General features: G+C 38.9%; 1 protein-coding gene across 7 annotated transcripts; it reads right to left on the bottom strand.

Moving 5' to 3' along the window:
- Nucleotides 1-1648: 1648 nt before the first annotated feature.
- Nucleotides 1649-13911, bottom strand: LOC108074334 (calponin homology domain-containing protein DDB_G0272472). 7 transcript variants are annotated; one of them, XM_070289142.1, is made up of 11 exons: nucleotides 13284-13909; nucleotides 5611-5673; nucleotides 5405-5543; nucleotides 4948-5062; nucleotides 4571-4885; nucleotides 3860-4015; nucleotides 3449-3679; nucleotides 3269-3388; nucleotides 2742-3205; nucleotides 2557-2668; nucleotides 1650-2494 (listed from the first exon to the last, which is right to left on the bottom strand). In XM_070289142.1, the coding sequence occupies exons 1-11, from the start codon at nucleotides 13366-13368 to the stop codon at nucleotides 2369-2371; spliced, it is 1926 nt and encodes a 641-aa protein (XP_070145243.1). In that variant the 5' UTR covers nucleotides 13369-13909; the 3' UTR covers nucleotides 1650-2368. The 7 variants fall into 7 exon arrangements, with proteins under 7 accessions (XP_070145246.1, XP_017021840.1, XP_070145242.1 ...); XM_070289145.1 differs by lacking the exon at nucleotides 3860-4015 and having other exon boundaries at nucleotides 1649-2494; nucleotides 4808-4885; nucleotides 13284-13908; XM_070289140.1 differs by having other exon boundaries at nucleotides 3449-4015; nucleotides 13284-13910.
- Nucleotides 13912-15067: the final 1156 nt, after the last annotated feature.

Genomic DNA, 15067 nt, shown 5'->3' with positions numbered 1-15067 from the left:
TGCGTAGAAACAGACAGACAGACAGACGGACAGACGGACAGACAGACAGACGGACAGACGGACAGACAGACAGACGGACAGACGGACATGGCTAGATCGACTCGGCTGTTGATGCTGATCAAGAATATATATACTTTATAGGGTCGGAAACGTCTCCTTCACTGCGTTGCAAACTTCTGACTGAAATTATAATACCCTGCAAGGGTATAACAACGAAGTTATAATTTTTTTTCGATTAATTTCCCGATCGTTCCTATGGCAGCTATAAGATATAGTCGTCCGATTTTCATAAAATTTTTACCAAAATTCTTAAATAATATAGAGTGGCCATATCTAAAAAATGGTGCAAAAATGTTGAAAAACAGCAAAGTTATAATTTTTTTTCTAAAAATATATCGAACATTTGTATGGCAGCTATATGATATAGTCGTCCGATCCGGCCCGTTCCGACATATATAGCAGTGAGAGCATATAGAAGACTATATGCAAAGTTTCATTCAGATAGCTTTAAAACTGAGAGACTAGTTTGCGTAGAAACAGACAGACGGACAGATGGACAGACGGACAGACGGACAGACGGACAGACGGACAGACGGACAGACGGACAGACGGACATGGCTAGATCGACTCGGCTGTTGATGCTGATCAAGAATATATATACTTTATAGGGTCGGAAAGGTCTCCTTCACTGCGTTGCAAACTTCTGACTGAAATTATAATACCCTGCAAGGGTATAAAAAGAGAGTATACAAAATGGTAAATTAATAAAACAAAGAATTTTATTCTTCAGAAATATAAATATATATAATTTTAAAACCAATCAACAAACAAAAATGATGCATTTAAGGAGTATATGAATTGAAATGTGTAAATATAAATCACCATATAAATATTACAAAAATAATTTAACTAAGAAGGAGCCCATCATATTTAAATTAATAAATTATAGTTAAAACTTAAGAAGAAAATTCAATAAATACTAAATTTATTAAATATTTCCATCACCTAAAACACACATGAATAAATAAATAAATTAATAACCATCCTATAACCCAGCTTATTTGCATCGTAAATAATTATAAATAATTATTTTATTATTTATTTTGAATTAAAAATAACTCCCTGCTTTAATATTTTATATAATTTTTCCCCATTATTATTCTTCTTGTTTGCCAACCACATATTTTTGTTTAACCGAAAACAAAACCAAAACCGAAACACACAAAATAAAAGCCGACCCGAAAGATCCTTTAATTTACCAAAAAATCCACCCAGCAAAAGGGACTAAACCAAGGACCTTTTTCTCTCTGGCAAATTGAGGTAGTAGGTTGTATAGTAGTAACTACAAATCATACTATACAATGTGCTAGCTTTCTTTGCTTGACTACAAGCCGCAATTTAATCCAAGAAACCACCAAAATCACAGCCAGAAAATTGTGAAAAAAAATGACGAGAACAAAAGCAAGAACAGTGAACTCGACTATGTGTATATGTAAATATATTGGCATTGATAGTGACATGTGCAAATGTTTGTATGGCTGATTCCCTGAGACCCTAACTTGTGACTTTTAATACCAGTTTCACAAGTTTTGATCTCCGGTATTGGACGCAAACTTGCTGATGTTAGCAAAAAAAGTAAGATAAAAAGCAAGAGCTGCGAGAGGGCAAGTACTCTATTGGAAATATACATTCTGGAAAGGTAAAGGTCTGCATTCTTCAGCGAATACTATTTATATTTATCGAGCTTCAAGTTTCTTCTACAGAAAATGCAGCAGTTCTGGTTTTATGTACGAGGCGCTGATGACTTCATAACTTACCTATTGGATTTTATTTGCATTTAAGACTTTCATGGATCGGAATAACCGGGAATAATTATAAAGTTTAGTATCTTAAATCCTTTTTAGCTTGTTTTATTGTATTTTAAATTATTTTGATTTAGTTTATTTATTAAAAATTTACAGGGAGTCATAATGCGCTAGTGTAAGAAGGATAAAATAATCTAAAATATCCAGAATACTTCGAAAATGTTAGTGTATTTATGGTTTAATGGGTCGAAAATGACTCCTTCCCCTTCTTTTTAAATTTTTAAATGAATTTAGAACCTCCTGCAGTGGTTTTATTATATTGTCAACGTTTTAGAATTTTTGCAGATCAAAGATAATATTTTTCTTACTTGAAAATCTTTATTGCAAATCACAATAAACTAGACACGATTTTGGATGAATTTAAGCTATAAACTACAACTATGTTCTAGAGATACCATGTTTTGTGAATAAATCGATGAAAGTACGAACAATTTCATTGTCAAAAGGGAGATGGTACAAAATATATATGCATATACAATTCATAGATCGAAAGGGGCGATGGACTATGCTGATCCCTCACTGATGCGTGCACTTGTTGTCCTTGGACTTCTTCTTACGATCTTCACTTGAATTTGATCGTCGCGTACCCTGAATTGGCATGTAAGGCGGCGTGGGGCTGGCACTTTGATCTGCACAAAGGATAGAAAGGATCAATATATAGCGGGGCATTTCCGGGAGCAGCTTTAAATACATATATACCAAAATTGCCGCCGGACTTGGAGTACTTCATGTGCGGCGATATGTCCTGCCCACTGTGATGAGAGCTGTCATGGGAGCCGGCCTCGGAGCCATAGTGCTCCGATCTGTGGGGGAATTTGGGAAATATAATATATATTTTTTAAATTTCTTAAAAATATCAAAGATTTTTGAACCCACCTCGTCATGGAATTGTGGGCTTGCAGCTGCTGCACCGCCTCCGCGGCCATATGCAACGACACGGGCCTCTGTCCCGGCCTGCAACTGTCCACTGGCAGTGTGTAGATGTCATCCTCCCCCCGCCCGGGGGCCATGTTCAGGCTCCTCTGCTGCTGCTGCTGTCTCTGCATGGAGCTGTGATTGGATCCCCCATCCCGGGTAAGGCTTCCATTCGTCAGAGGTCCGTTGTGCGGCCTCTGTTCGCGACTGTTGTTGAGCACATCGATGGGATTCGAGTAGGCCTCCACGTCAATGTCTGCGGCCTGCGTGTGATTGGAGAGGCAGTCCTGGGGCAGGGCCATCAGTGGACCACAGTGGGAGTTGGTCCCACAGAGCAGGCTGCCATTGGCGGCGGCGGCGGCCTCCTTCTGCTGCGATTTTCGCAGACGAGCTTTCTCCTTGGCCCTCTTGGCCTTGGCTTTCTCCTGAAAATATATCGATTTGCTGTTAACAATTCCTTCTTTGTGGGCTAGTTTGTGGTTGCTAACCCTGTCCTGTAGCATTTTTGCCAGTTCCTTGTCCTGGGCCTCTATGGCCAGCATGCGATCCCTGTGCTCTTGGCGCACACAGTCCTTGGACTCGATAGCCTGCAGTCTCCGAGCCAGCAACTGCAGGGAACGGCAAAGTTATAAGTAAACACTGTAAATCAGGGATAGTAGTCGTTTTACCGCATCTTTCTGCTCCTGCTTGAGCTTCTTGCTCATCTCCTGGATCTCCTCCAGCGGCAGTCCGATCTCCCTCAGGCTGGCATAGTCGCAGGGATCCACGTAGAGCTCAATATCGTCGGCGTGCTCCTGCATGTGCCGCTCCACCTCCTTGGCTGATCCCGATCCCGGTCCCGGTCCCGAAACCAATCCGAAATTCCCCACCAGCTGGTCGTACTTCTCCGGCGAAAGTTTCTGAAATTTCGGTTCGGTTCTTAGGAGGTTTTCATGGGAGGGGGAGCGCTGTTTCTGGAGTGACGACGCGGCTGTCTTGGCAGCTGCATCGACAACGCTGGCCGATGTTGCTGCTGCCGGCGGGACAACGGCAATGTTGTAGTCGCGTATGCTGTCAGCAACATCGGCATAGTCCACCACCTCGTCGATGCCAGCCGCCGAGCTGTGTTGTTTCTGCTGTGTGTGGCTGTGCTGTGGGGTGGTGTTAGGTGTGCTAGCTGATGATGGAGTTGTGGAGTGTGTTCCAGCAGGTCGACGTGCCGGCGATGATGATGGATGTAGCGGCTGCTGCTGTGCCTGGTGAGGAACGTGACGATGTGAGTGCACAGAAATGAATATTTACATGTTGTGGGGGTTAGAAGTTATAGTTTTTTGTATAGGAAGTTAAAGATACTGTTTTATAATATATACTTTTTTGATTTTTGGCGAATAAAATATAGTAGCTTCACTTTGAGAAGGTTAGGAAAGTAGTGTTATTAGTTTATAACTTGTGTTTAAGATTATTTTATGTGTGTGTTTTTTAAACCAAATGTAAAAAAATAAGTTTAGAGACTAGCAAGGATTTAGATTGATGTTGAATTTTATATATCTAGCTAATGAGAATAAAATTATATTTGGAAGAACTAATAACATTTTAAGGGTGAACAAATACCCGAACAGTTGTATTTATTTTTTTTAAATAATTTTTAATCTCATATCGCTTATAACGATTATTCAATGCGATATTTTTCGATCAGATTTCGAAACATCAAACTTTATTATATTTGCCAAATAATATTCAGTGCAATATTTCTGTGGATATAGTTCTCTTCCAGATTTATACACATATTTACACCCCTAGTTGGCACTCACCAACAGGGAATGGTGGGCCTGTGCATTTCTACTGGGACTGGGAGTGCTGGTGCTTGTGGTCGGTGTTGCTGCTGTCGCTGGCAGGTCTACGATATTTGGTATTAGCGATAATCCTACATAGTTGTCTGTTTGTGAGAAGTGTTGACTGTGACTGTGGTGGTGGTTGTATCTGGCCTGCTGCGAGGTGCTAGGCTCTGGATGCTGCTGCTGCGGCTGCTGCTGCTGGTGAATACTTGCTTTGGCAGGGCGGGGCGGAGGACGGCTCTTGTCGCGTGTGGCTGGCGGCGGTACAGGTGGCAAATTTACATAGATTTCCTGTAATTTAGAAGAATGGTGTAAGAAGGTTGTTTTCTAACAAAAAAAACAGGTACAATCACCTGCATTTGCTTGGCTATCAGCTCGCTCTGCTGCAGCTCCTTCTGCTGCTGCTCCTGCAGATCGCGCTCCAGCTTGTCAGCGATTTCTTTGGCCACTCGCTTGTCATGTTCCTCCCTGGGGAGATATTATTGTGATTAGTTTCTATCGAAAAAGGTGTAAATAGCGGCAAAATGACTCTGCAAATATTCTTAAAAAATTCATTAACAATGGAACACACACACAATGATCAAACTCAAAGGAAAGATATATTATCCAGAGAGTGTTTAAAGATTTTTAGGGTTAAAAATGATAAGGATTAATAAAAGAAAAGATTAAGGATCAGAAAAATAATACAAATCAATAGAAAATAAACTTAAAACGTTGCTTTAAATATTCTTTAGGTTAATTAATAATAATTTGGCATTTCTATAAATTATTTTGTTCTTAAAATTTTTATTTAAATTTATTTAAACTCACTGCTCTGTTAGGCGTCTCCTGTAGGCATCCACACGCCTCTGGGCCTGCTCCTTCTCCTTGATCTGCTCGTGCAAGGCGGTGGGGAAATCCTCCCGAACCACTGCATTTCTGTAGCGATTTCCCTTGTAAAAGTCGTTAACTGTGGAGGAGATAACTTTTAATTAGTTACCCATTCCCATTTGTTCTCTACTTTACGCAATACTCACTCTCCTGGGACTGCAGCTTGTAAGCCAAGGCGCCATCCTCACGCACGAGCCACTCCTTGCACACTGCAATGCGGAAGCAATAGGAAAGAGTATTAAATAAGACTGAGAGCACCTTTTTATGGCCAGGTAATTACGTGTGAGAGTATCTAATGACAAGTGATATTTAATGCCCGCATCTTCTCCGATTTCCCCCGCTCTCGAATCTCTAATGAAGCCCCGCAAGATCGTCAAAATCGGTTGTGCTCCACTTGATGCCCCCGACGACGACGATGATGATGATGATGAGTCACCTTTGGACTGTGTATTGGGGACATAATCGGGCATCGGACAAAGGAATTCCATTGAAGTTGTAATCCCCGAGGAGGAGTTGGAGTCGATGGGAAGGGGGCCCCATTTTGATCGATTTAACCGAGCATAGAGCGATCCCACTCGCTGATAAGCGAAAGCGTGGTAAAGACTCTTCCCCTTAATTGTGTGTGTGTAGAATTTCATTTGTGTTTTTTGTAGCTTCCCTTGTGTGATTCCAATTCGTTCGTGTGCCCATGTGTTTACACGGAGAGAAAAAGGTAGTCAGCAGTAGTCAGTCTTTAATTAATTTATAAAATAGATCACGATAAGCAGGGGATGTCAGAAAATAATGATATCAGTCTATCTGTAATATCCACTCATATACTTTTGTAGGTAACCTAATTTGTCTTTTTATAACCTTGCAGGGTATTATAATTTCAGTCAAAAGTGTGTTACATAGTGAAGGAGTCGTTTCCGACCCTATAAATCATATATATTCTTGATCAGCACAAAAAGCAGAGTCGATCTAGCTATGTTTAGAAGAAAAACATTTTTCTTAATTTTGTTTTGTATTTTTGATGTCTTAAAATGCTTCAATTGTCACAGAAAAAATTAGCAAAAAGTGTAATATCTTAAAATTTGAAATTTTGTATGCAGTTTTGTTACCCTTGAAAAAACAAGCACAGAAAAGCCTTCCGAATTGAATTTGATGCTTTTTCGGCTTAGTTATGATTATTTTTTATAAAAAAATTACCATTTAAAATATATAAAAATATTCATTTAAAGAGTGTGAATATTTTAGATCTTCTTGAGTGGTTTTATGATTTTTGTCAGCGAAGGACTCGTTTCCGACCCTATAAGTCATATATATTCTTGATCAGCACAAAAAGCGGAGTCGATCTAGCCATGTTTTGCAGAAAAACATTTTTCATAATTTTTTTTTGTGTTTTTGAGGTCTTAAAACGGTCCAATTGTCACAGAAAAGTTAGTAAAAATTTTGATATCTTAAAATGTGAAATTTAGTAAGCAGATTTGTTTATCTGGAAAAAACAAGCACAGAAAAGCTTTCCGAATTGAATTTGAAGCCTTTTTGGGTTAATTATGATCGATTTTTGATTGAATGAAAGATCCTATGGCAAACTGCAAGGGTATACAAATTTCGGCTTCCCGAAGTCAGTTTTCTTTCTTGTGTTAAGCTCTATTAGCAAGCAATTTAATCAGAATATTTTTCAGATATTAATCAAATACAGCTCACTTTTTTCTCAGTGTTCAAATGCACGATCCACGCAATTGAAAAACGTCTGTGTTGTCTGGTTCTCTGGGAGTAATTTATCATTTCATTTAGTTTGGGGAGTCCACGGAGCAGCGACGACTCTCAGTCACTGTCACCGGAAAGTGGAAGTGGATGTGTGGCCAAGTGGGAAAGTGGTGGCTCCCAGTGGCATCTCAAGTGCGTCTTGTTATCGGAATTGATAGTTCATATCTAGGTATCTAGGTATCTCTATGAAAGTGGTTTTTGATTGACAATGACAGGGATGTTTATCTTTTTTAATGGGGAAAGTTTTGACTAATTGGTTCAATGAGGAAAGTAGAAGTATCTGGTAACTATAGCAATTAAAGTGCATAGACTTAAATATGTGCTTTATTTGTTCTAAAATATATTATATTTATAAGTAATAGTTCGTTTTCCCGCAGTTCCATCACTCTTTATTACTCTGTAACCTTATCTTAATCACCATTTCCCTTGACTTGCCCCCTATTAACATAATTTCCTTATCTACACACTCGGGATCTAGCCCAAACTCTGCTTAATTTAAAGGTTCTTTGACTCGACAGTTGTCAACGGGCAATTAGCTGAACTCTGACCGTAGATTTTCTAGTGCAATTAGAGAGCTTGCAGGCTGAAAATGAATTAGTATGGGTCAGGAACCTCCCTCTCCCGCCCGCTCCTTCTGTTAATGCACTTAGGGGCGATTTCACTTAATTAAGTGCAATTTTAAAAAGAAATTGCAGTGGCGTTGCAGTGAGAACTGAACTGCTGCTGGGGCGTCGAACTGGCAGACATAATCAATTTAGTTGTTTCTGATTTCTGACTGCACATAGACACTTCACACATAGCTAAGAGGATTCTTTATATATATACAAAAAAAAAAAAATGGTATGTTGTGCCTCTGCATAAACTAAAACACTTTATACTTTTTGCCTACTCGCAGTTTTTCTTGGTTCGCTGTTCAGTTTTCGCCGAGTTTTTGTGTTGAGTGGTTCGGCCTGATTGCTCAGCTCAGGTTGCTTACCTCTTAACACCCCCCCCAAAAACCCCCTCTTCTCAGAGGCGGCTACACTATGTTTATGCCCTAGAAGAGTTCGGTAATTCTAGACCAAGATTTATGCAAGAAAAAATACGAGTAGATGCGAGTGTATACGGTCAGATACATACATTGGCAATCTTAAAGCGATCTTGCTGACTTGACATCATTTTTTCTTGGTTGGGATGGGGATTTTTAGCCATAAAAACTAATTTTACAAAAATTATAATGAATAGGAATATTTTCTTAGCAATACATAATGAGTTTTAATTCTGTGAATATATTTTTATAAGACTGTTTTTGGGTCTTTTTGATTTTAAATAAGTTGATCGTTTTAATGTAAATTATATACTCTTTAAAATGTTATCTTCAACATTCCCTGTTTTTATTTAAAGGGTATTCAACTCGTTTAGTTGGAAAATACAAAACAACCTTTTGTTTCTTGGTATATTTTGTGCATTCAGCATATAACTTACAAAGTCTCGGCACTTTACCAGTACCCATATATGTTGTATATGATTTTTTCCTGCTGTTTCTCTGCGCTTTTGCTTTATAATTCCCCGGGCCAGCGCTGCTTTTTAATATGCACAACGGGCAACGGGGCAAAAATACAAAACAAATTATAGTATATGGCAAAAAAAAAGGAAAGAAAAACCTGTGCTGGAATCGACTTACTGTACGCTGCCCGTTAAATAATGCTTTGTTTTTTCTTTTTCCAGAGGCAAAGGAAATGGCCGAGGCATAAAATTGTGCACAAGACTAGAAAAATTATAGTCGTGTCACTTGAATTCGCCGAGTCACACGACAAATTTGACTTGGAATTCTTTTCGATTTCCTGTGACAGCTGAGTTATTGCAGCTCCCCATGTGGGGACGCGAACGGGTTTTGGCCAAAAAGCACGCGGAGAACTGTTAACCTTTGCAGCCGCAAATAAATTGGGCGGAGTGCAATGTGGGTCACACACAAAAAGCGTTTTATTGACTTGACCAGAATAAAAATAAAAATAAAACACAGAACGGGTTAGTAAGTCAGTCGGCGAGGGCGCATGATTCACATGCTTTGGCTTTCAGCAGAATTCTTTTTGAGCCAAGAAGAGAGTGCAGGTGCGAGAAATTTTCGGGGAAATCAGCTAAGCGAAGGTGGATTGAAATTTGCTGATACCGGGGGATTTGATAAAATTCTGAGAAAAGAAATTAAGCAGTGAAATGTATAACAGAACCTGAAATGGTGGTAGTAGTCATTTTCTATAATAATTCTCTATATGATGATTTTACTGAAATATACTTTAAGCTAAGAAATATTAGGAAACTTTAATAGATTATATTACAACTAATTTTTTATTTAACTCGTTCTCCTTCCAACGTACCCCCTTCCCTTCCAAGTATTCCTCCCGATGTGCAGCAACAATTGTTTAGCCGCTTGTGGCGGCGCCTTCAATTTGGCCAAAACGTTTTTTTGGTTTGGCAACCTTAACTAATTTCGCCTGCCACTTTCAATTAACCTTGCATGCGGGCCATGTCGATTTACAGTTCACAGAACGCCAAAGTCTGGGGCCCCTTCGCTGCCCTTTCTGGTGGGCACTTGCAGGGCTTCGCCGCATTTTACTTGGCCATTTCTTCTGCCACATTTCTCCCCCGCACCCGAACCCACTCCCGAAACCCATTCCGATTCCGATTCATGCCGCAAGTTCAGGTTGGCACTTTGAACACGCATGAATGGCGCGTTGCTGCTCCGATCGCGTGAAGAGTTACACAACCCGAATGGTAATGCATACTCGTAATTATGCATAAAACAAAAAATACCATACGATGGAAAGCCAAAATTAGAAAGCAGTTTGACGGGAAAATTTATGAGCGAGCTGGAAAATGCGGCACTGTGTGTGTGAGTGTGTATGTTTTTCCTGGGGAAAAATGCTGTTGACGCTGTGTTGACGACTCGCAGTTGCAACAAGCGGCTAGCAGCGGCGCCGAAAGTGGAAAAACCTGACTCAAGGTTGTTGAACATGCCACTGCCACCGAACGAGAAATGTGGCCCGCAATGCCGACTATTTGAATGTTGCATCTGACAGATACAGATACGGATACACACAAGCGGCAGCTGTATATTTAGCCAGCCTTACATTGACCTTAGCCATGGATGCCAGGCCCCATCATCGTTGGTCGTCTTCATCTTGGTAGGAATACCCTTGAAGAGGGTGTTGTGGTTTTAATATGAAGATTAGCGTGAGCAGACGAGTCAATTTTTAAAATTTTCATCTGAATTTGTAGAAATTTTTCTTATTATTTATCATTTTTATAAATGAAGAAACCTAGATAATCTCATAAAGCCTACTTGTGTCTACTAATTAATTAAATTTAAAAACGAGAAGGTTCTATGGAGGCTCTTCGGCATAAATGCTAAATCTACCAAGTGCACTTATTCTGCACACATCTTGGCTGTTTATTTGGGCCAGCATTTATTTAGCACCCTGTGGCAGGAGCACTTCTTGGTCTGGAGATCGCTCCATTATTTGGGCATCTTAAAGAGTTGCTTTGTAGGCCACCGCAAGTCGGGACAAAGGCGGCCCAAAGAAAGTGTTTCAACAATGCTGGAGTGGAGTGGGATCCGAGTTTCCTTTAAGTGCTACAGCCCCATAGAAAGCCAAGTGGAGGAGCAGGAGGCACTGGCACATCCTGTCATCGTGGGGACCTGGCAAGTGAATCATTCCAGGCATGCAGAAACACAAGAGTTGAAGAGGGGAAATCTAACTAGGGGTAGCAGAACTTGGGATACCCTTACCTATAGCAGCTATAGGTTATATTAATAATATTCTCTTTGTAAAAACCATAATACCCGCTTTGAGGGTATCAAAATGCCGAGAAACTGCATTCAAGCTGCGGCGGCTCGTCATGCAACTGCCGCTGTTTTCTGTTTCTGTTGCTTTTGCAGCAGAAACCCCCCTTCACTTGTCAGTCACTGGCAAAAAAAAAAATAAAATAAAAATACAAATAAAATAAAGCAAAAAGAGGCCAGCAGTTGAGTGAGTTTGGAGCGGAGATGGCGATGGAAATACTGGCTATTTCAAAACTGTAACCGAGGGGGTCTCTCGGTCTTTTGTCATGCGTGCTTGGGCGCAAATGAAGCGGCTGCTAAATCCCCCTTCGGCCAAATCCGGCAAAGCGTCAGCTGGTGCCTGCTGCACGCGCTGTTTCTTCAAGATACAAATGCTTTTTGCATGTGCACTCAGGGAAAATATCAGTGATAAACTGAAAAGGTTGAATTCTGAAAGAACAAAAGTCTTAAGCCAAAGTCTTAAGTACTTTTTTGCCAGCCAAATCAGAAGGCAAAGCCAAGGTCGGTAGAGTGCCGTTATGCACCTTATTATTCGATTACAAATTGGTTTATTGGATATATGTATACATATATGTTCCTGTAAAACAAACCCCCTAAAGATCCTATTATAAAACCCACCATTGTTATTTTCGCATTTTTTGCTGTGTAATCATTAAATGGAAAGTGCCCGAGGGGCAATCATTTTTTTTTTTGCACCTCTAAACAAAAATGAGAAGCACTGTGGCTATATATGTAGATATTTTCCCTTTCTGCGGCGGCTTCCCTGCCACTATTATTGCTCGAAAAGCGAACTATGTATAACAGCTTCAGCGTTTGTTTATTTTTCAGCTGAAAACTGAAATTTCTTCTTCGCAGTTCGGTCGTTGGTCTCAGTCTCACTCTCTGTTTTTGGTTTTTGTTTTTGTTTATCGTCTCGGGGAGACTTTCAAAACCAAATTCGAGTCGGAAGCAAACCGAAGAGGGAACTTCTGGCGATTGTGGACTGCTGCCAGTTGAGAAAGTTTTTGCTGCCGGTCGTCTTCAGTCTTCTGTCTTCTTTTGGGCAATCTTTCTTATTAGCATAAAGATACATACATATGTAGTATCTATGGCTCAACAGCCATTTCTTTGTCACCGCACACGGATTTCAATTAATTGGCCTTATTCATCAAATGATTATGAATGAGAGCTTTCCGTGTTGTAACCTTTTCCTATGCAAATGTCGGGATTATTACATAAGTTCGAAAAACGTTGGAGATAAGAGTTAGCTGGTGTTTCTTTCCTGTCGACTTTGTTTACATCTGACTCGACATAAGTATTTCATTTGAACTTCGAGGCAGGCAGATACATGAGAAGTTCTAGGAAATCCAATGTTTGTTTTGGCTGATGTTGGCATTCAAAGATATCGGATCGCTCGAGCGAATGGAGGTGTAGAAAATGCACGAAATATGTTTGTAAAAAAGTTATTCAAAGAAATTGGAGGAGCTTAAAAAATGAAGAAAAATATTTGGAATACTCTAATAATTAATTTACAAATTATAATGAAGCTAAGATTAAAGATTTAATAAACAAGATTTAATTTAAAATAAATTTTACTATACAAATCCAATGGAATTTCTTAAGAAATATTATAAAGAAATTTATCATTATTTAAAAACAGATTTCTTTCAATCAGAGTAATTAAGAACAAAAGAACAGACGATCAGAAGTTAAAGATATTCAACAGATACCTAAGCTCTATAAAACAAAGGAATTCTTAAAAAAGTAAATAAGAAGGAAAGCAAATAAAATAGTTTCTTTTATTAGTTATTAATAAAAGGTATTATCTGAATTGTGAAAAATCAACGGGTTTATTTGAAAGAAATTCCCTAAAAAATAAACACAGAAATAGTTTGGGAATACTTTAGAAAAAGTCTTCACTCAACATCAGATAGAAATTAAGAAAAAATCTAAATCAAACAAAAGAATCTTTAAATACTTTTAGAAAACAAAGAATAGAGTTGCAAAAAAATATTTAATAAATGTTTATAAGAAACCACAAGAGCAGGGAATAATTCTAAAAGGAATTCCAATTCCTCGATAGCCATAAATTGAGGGTAGGAAAACGTCAAAGAGGAATTTGAGAAAAGAGAACCGAAATTAATCACTTCTATGCGGTACCCGATTGCCCCACTCGAGCCCAATCAATTTCCAATTATCCACTGTTCATGTTCGGGCAATTTCAGGGCTCCGAGAGCGCTCTGAGGGCTGCCTTAACCCATGGCTTACCCTCATTAACATGTCCTGATCGGGGCAGCGATTCCTTTGTGGCTGGCGGAGGAGCGGCTGCAGTTGTGGTTGTGAAATTATTCATCTCGAGAGAGTGCTCTCTCCTTCTCCCTCTCTAGCTATATCTTTCGGGATTCTTTTTTAGATGTTTTTTATATTTTTAAATTAAAATCTTATTTAAGGCTCGTTCTATTTATGTTAGGGACCGAAACAGGTGTTTAGATGGCCAGCTCAAGGACGCATTCCACTTCACTGCCTTTTGTTTTTGCCTCACTTGTTGAGATGCCGAGATACAAACATGCACAGATACTGTATCTGAACGATTTTCATTTAATTGCGTTGTCGCTCTTTAGGCGGCGGCGGCTATTTCACTTTCACACTTTTGCACACACGATAAATAATTGTTATAATTCCACAGTTTCCATTCGGAAACACGCGCGCAACGCAACGCAACGACGACAGCTGCATTTAAGCGCTTCAATTGGTTTGTATCTCGCAGATACGGCAGAAGTACGTTCGAACGGCGGGCGCTAGGCAGCTCATTCCACAGCGAAAGCCGCTCAGCGAATGCTTACAATGAATGTGGATGGACGGATGGATGGATGTTGTTTGACTCAAAACTAGAGGCAGCCAGCGGCGGCAACAACACTGCAGCGGCACTCGAGCTGGAACGAGATACAAAAGTATCTGAAACCGTGACTGCAATGGAAGTGAGCATAAATACAGAGAGGAAAACAAAGCGAGAGAGAGAACGGGCCTGGAAGGGCTGGAAAAAGTGCTGCCTAGTTTGAGGAAATATTTTTAAAATAAAATACATAAACTTGCTCAATAAAAATGTTTTTTAAACCCATTTGTCTGTACAATTAAATAGGAAAGAATTCGTTAAATATTAAAAATTATATCTATAATTTTGTAATGATTTTTCTTTGAGTATTTTATGTTTTAAAACCATTTTTGTGAACAAATTTCAGTGGTGCCCATTATATTTTTTTAAATATAACCAATACACGAACCTCTAGACGGGCTTCGAACCTTGAGTAAATCCACTCACAAAACTGGTTTTTGAGCCAGTAAAATGACAACAACAAAAATGTTTAAAAAATAGTAACAACAACCAGAACTATTTTGCTTGTAAGAATTTATAATTTATTCTTTGCTGGCATGAGTTATTTTTTTTAGCCATGACATCAAGTGTTATTTATTATTGAAATAAAGCTAGGTAACTGTCTTAAAAAGAATTTAAATATATATTTTCAAAGAATATTTTTCAAGACACTAAATATATATTTTTTAAATTTGATTTGGTTTGTAAAAACCGTTTAAATTTATTTATATTCATAATTTTAGTCATTTTATAATATTAATTTTCAGTTTCTTTATAAATCACTCACTCTCTTAAATAGTCAACATTACTTAATATTATAAATAAATATGCTTTTGAAATAATTAACATATCTCACATATTTGACACAAATAGACCTAGAATATGGATTAGGTCCAAAAGCAGCTTCACTTACCCTCTTAATATTTATTTTATAATTTCCTGCTGTCCACAATTTTCTCATTAATTTATTGTTTTACGCATAATGTAAATAACACTCAATGGTAAACAAGTGAATCGAAAAGATCTTGGATTTCAATGATAAGCTGGCAGAAGTGTAAACAAACATTGCAGGCCTCTGAGTGGAATTTGATATTTGTATTTATTTGCTGGCCAGTTTCTCGCTGATCTCAACCTTCATTTGGCGAAATGCTGCCGAGATTGGAGGAACTGAAGCCGGGTT

Source organism: Drosophila kikkawai, chromosome 2L (assembly GCF_030179895.1).
Source record: "Drosophila kikkawai strain 14028-0561.14 chromosome 2L, DkikHiC1v2, whole genome shotgun sequence".
Taxonomy (NCBI): domain Eukaryota; kingdom Metazoa; phylum Arthropoda; class Insecta; order Diptera; family Drosophilidae; genus Drosophila; species Drosophila kikkawai.
The sequence above is the reverse complement of the archived record's forward strand: the minus strand, read 5'-3'. Positions and strand labels throughout refer to the sequence as shown.

What these genes read in the sequence shown, in the direction of transcription:
- LOC108074334 (XM_017166351.3), bottom strand. Translation starts at nt 13,368, where the DNA reads ATGAATAATTTCACAACCACAACTGCAGCCGCTCCTCCGCCAGCCACA. An exon ending in CAAGCTGCAGTCCCAGGAGA is followed by an intron (nt 5,544 to 5,610) that starts GTGAGTATTGCG and finishes TCTCCTCCACAG; the next exon opens with TTAACGACTTTTACAAGGGA. An exon ending in AGCAGGAGCAGAAAGATGCG is followed by an intron (nt 3,389 to 3,448) that starts GTAAAACGACTA and finishes CGTTCCCTGCAG; the next exon opens with TTGCTGGCTCGGAGACTGCA.